Source organism: Lolium rigidum, chromosome 7, assembly GCF_022539505.1.
Source record: "Lolium rigidum isolate FL_2022 chromosome 7, APGP_CSIRO_Lrig_0.1, whole genome shotgun sequence".
NCBI classification, from domain to species: domain Eukaryota; kingdom Viridiplantae; phylum Streptophyta; class Magnoliopsida; order Poales; family Poaceae; genus Lolium; species Lolium rigidum.
In genome coordinates, this window is record NC_061514.1 from 125,075,897 (window position 1) to 125,079,323 (window position 3,427).

Genomic DNA, 3,427 nt, shown 5'->3' on the forward strand with positions numbered 1-3,427 from the left:
TCACAACTTGGCGCACTCCACGGGCGCGAAGGAAAGCGTGTCGCCGCCGACGTCGTACACGAACTGGATGTTCTGCTGCTGGAAGTTGCCGATGATGGACAGGCCCCGCGACCCCATCACCGTCAGGCACAGCGCGCCGGACCCGGAGTCGAGCACCATGTAGTTCTCCGCCGGCAGGTCCAGGTCCGCGCCGTCGAAGTGGAGCACCAGCTTCGGCACCTCCACCTGGTCCACGCCGCTCGCCGGCGCCGCGAAGCACATGTCCAGCCCGATCCCGGACCCGTCAGCGGCCGGCAGCTTCATCTGCGCCGCGAAGGCCTTCTTGAGCGCGCGGTAGCCCTGCAGCTCCAGGTACGTGATGGACGTGCCGGAGTCGACGATCACTCCCCCGGTGCCGTCCGCCTGCACGGAGAAGGCCGAGCTCGGCAGGGTGATGTGCGTCGATCCCACGGTCAGGCCCTTGAGGTTCACGTAGTAGAAGGACGGCTGGCTCGGGTTCTTGACCAACGGCGTGGTCTGCACGGACGACGTCTTGGAGATGGCGGCGAGGGAGCCGAGCAGGAGCGGGCTCTTGCTGGTGTCGTCGAGGGAGGTGAGGCAGTAGGAGAACTTGTCGAGGCCGAGCTGCGAGACCAGCGAGAGCGGACCCCGGCCGAGGCCCACGAGCCCCGCCCCCTGCGTGAACCCCTCGCCCTCGTTCGTGTCGCCGCACCCGAAGGCCACGCCGGGGAGCTTCTCCTTGGCCAGCGTGAAGGTCTCCGCGGCCAGGACGCCCTGCGTCGACGAGGAGTCCCCGTAGGTGTACGTGTAGCCGCACTTGGTGGCGGTCGTGCACTTGGAGGTGGGCAGGTCGGCGCAGAAGGAGCTGGAGCACGGCAGCGCGGAGTAGGTGGACGACGACGACGGGTCGAACACCGGCGTGCTCTGGTTGAAGCACTCCACGCACGGCTTGCACTGCGTCCACACCAGGTCGCTGCCCGTGTCGATGATGGCCGCGTACGGCACCGCCGGCGTGCCGATGGACAGGTCCATCAGGAACTCGCCGTTCCCGGCGTGCACGGGCACCTGCAGGTCGGCTCCTGCTGCCGCAGCAGCCTTGCTGGCCATCATCGGCACGCCGGTGGTCCGCGCGACGAGCCTCGACATGCGGTGGTGGCTCCGCCTGGCCGCCCGTCGCACCAGCTGCAGCTTCGTGTAGTTGCCGTGCGCGTCCACGTGCGTCAGGGCCACGCGCAGGCCCTTCAGACTGCCCGGCCGGGACGACGTCGCGGCGAGGCCGCCGGTGGCGCAACCGGCGACGACCGCCATAGCCACCAAAAGAAGCAACCGTATTTGTGCCTCCATTCTTTTCGCTTCCGACAAGTGCAAAGCAAGAAGAGGAAACCGTACTGGTTAGTGATCGATCCTTGTATTGGACGAAGGCCAGATTTATATTCTTGATCACATATAAACTATGATTTGGTTTGGTAGTTACAGTTAGGTTTGCTCTAGCTGCGACTGTGTCCAAACGATACCTTCAAGTCTTAGCTTAAGCAAGCAAGGGAGGAAGCTGCGCGCCAGAGAGAGCTGAGAAGTTGGAGAAGCTAGTGGCCACAGCTGAAGCGAACCGTGTAGGAGACTGATACGATGGGCACCTAATCTGAGGCGTAAACTTCATCTCGCTGCAAGCTTCTCCTTGGCGCTTGTCGACATGGTGATAGAAAATTTGATTTGAGTACGTGTGAACCCACAGATGGCCTTTTAGGTCCATATGGTTAGGATTTTGGCCACCCGGGTTAGCGGATTTCACTTTGGAACATTCCTCTAAATATTGCGTCCATTATATGTGAGCATACACTTTCTATACGCGGGTTGGACGACCGATGTGGATTTTATGTACGGGTCTTCTAAAGTCCGGCATAATTTGACTCGTGAACAGAAAATAGTGGTGTGCTAGGTAGCCAACATATTAGATGGATGGATGATGCCTGAGTTGGTGAGCAACCGGCGTCAGGTCCATTTAGAATTAGATTGTTCGGCCGTTGTCCATGTTCTAATTCCAGCGACATGAGTGGCCTAGCTGAGCTTGTTTCCCTTGCAAGTAATTCCGACAAGGATTTCCCTGGGTTGTGTGTAATTAGGTGCACCTAGTTGATCGATGAGCATGCCATCTAATTATTCGTGTTCTCTCCGAGTGCATAGCACCCAGATTTGGTACGAAAACACACACGAAAATACTGATTTGGGCAGAGTTGGGCATGTGTAACGAAAAGACAAGAAAATACAGTTACTCGTGAACCTGATAACTTGTCGGTCCCCAAAATCGTATTTCCAGCTCTCCAAAAGTTTCGGAAATTTTTTTGCATGTAGAGAACGCACATATGCATTTATGTGCCACTTTTCATACTTGAAAGTATATAGCTTAGGTAATGATGACAAGTTTTGAATGAAACTTCACCCTCCCAACTTGATGCCGAACTAAGTAATATCGGATTCAGCACCAGTTCTGAAAATTCCTGTTCACACTGATGTAAAATATATGAATTGCAAATAGACGGTGCGACCGCGTAGGGTGTGTACGTGTGAGTGTGCGTATGTGCCTTTTCCAAAAGGAAAGAAGTTTTGCAAAGGTGTGCAAGTAAAATGGTCTACGAAAGCTACGACTAGTTGTCCAGGTGAGGAAGCCGATTGCCAGAACTTAGCCGCAGGTCAGTCAATTTTGGGTGTGGGTGAGAATCCTAGAAATTATTTTTTGAAAGCTACGTTTTACCAATGAACTGGTACATCACCTTGATTAGTTTCGTGATTAAGGGGCCATGGAATCTGTTCAAGAGATCGCCGCCGTCAGCTCTGCTAGGTCCAAGCACCAATGGCAGGTGCAATAACATAATGACATGAGTTTGAATGACGGTATAATCTCATACATCCTACTGGATAGCATTGCTGTCAAGAAGACAAAAAAACTCCATCAAAGGGGAAAGGAGAAGACGTATAGTATATGTTGTACGTGAGAAACCGATGTCTACGCGCTCTCTGATCAGAAGTTGGAACGAATTGACCTCACCTGAATGCACTCAGGTGCCGAACTTCAAGGTAGCGTCTGGATACTACACTATCTGGCTGAGAGCAAGTTCCCCTTCTGCTTCTATGGCAACCAATAACAGAATAGTCTAACAAAAAAGGAGTAACACTATAATAGTTACACAATCCGCCAATACATCAAACCTGAAATTTCCAATCGGTAAATACCTAGTGATCAAACAAGATGTCTGAGACATATTTACCCAATTCACCACAGCTGGTTAAAGGACATCCACATATCTGAAACCGATGTTCACTATAAAACCCTAAGCATGACAGCGTGACAATTGAGCACCTCAGATCGAATGGACAGCAAAAATAGAGGAATAAGACAAGTAGAAGATTAACAAAAGGTTGACAAGTGAGG

General features: G+C 53.1%; 1 protein-coding gene across 1 annotated transcript; it reads right to left on the reverse strand.

The window, feature by feature from the left end:
- On the reverse strand, window positions 1-1,513 carry LOC124678919 (aspartic proteinase nepenthesin-1-like). The gene has a single exon (XM_047214774.1). It carries the CDS (start codon window positions 1,342-1,344, stop codon window positions 1-3), a length of 1,344 nt encoding a protein of 447 aa, XP_047070730.1. The 5' UTR covers window positions 1,345-1,513.
- Window positions 1,514-3,427: the final 1,914 nt, after the last annotated feature.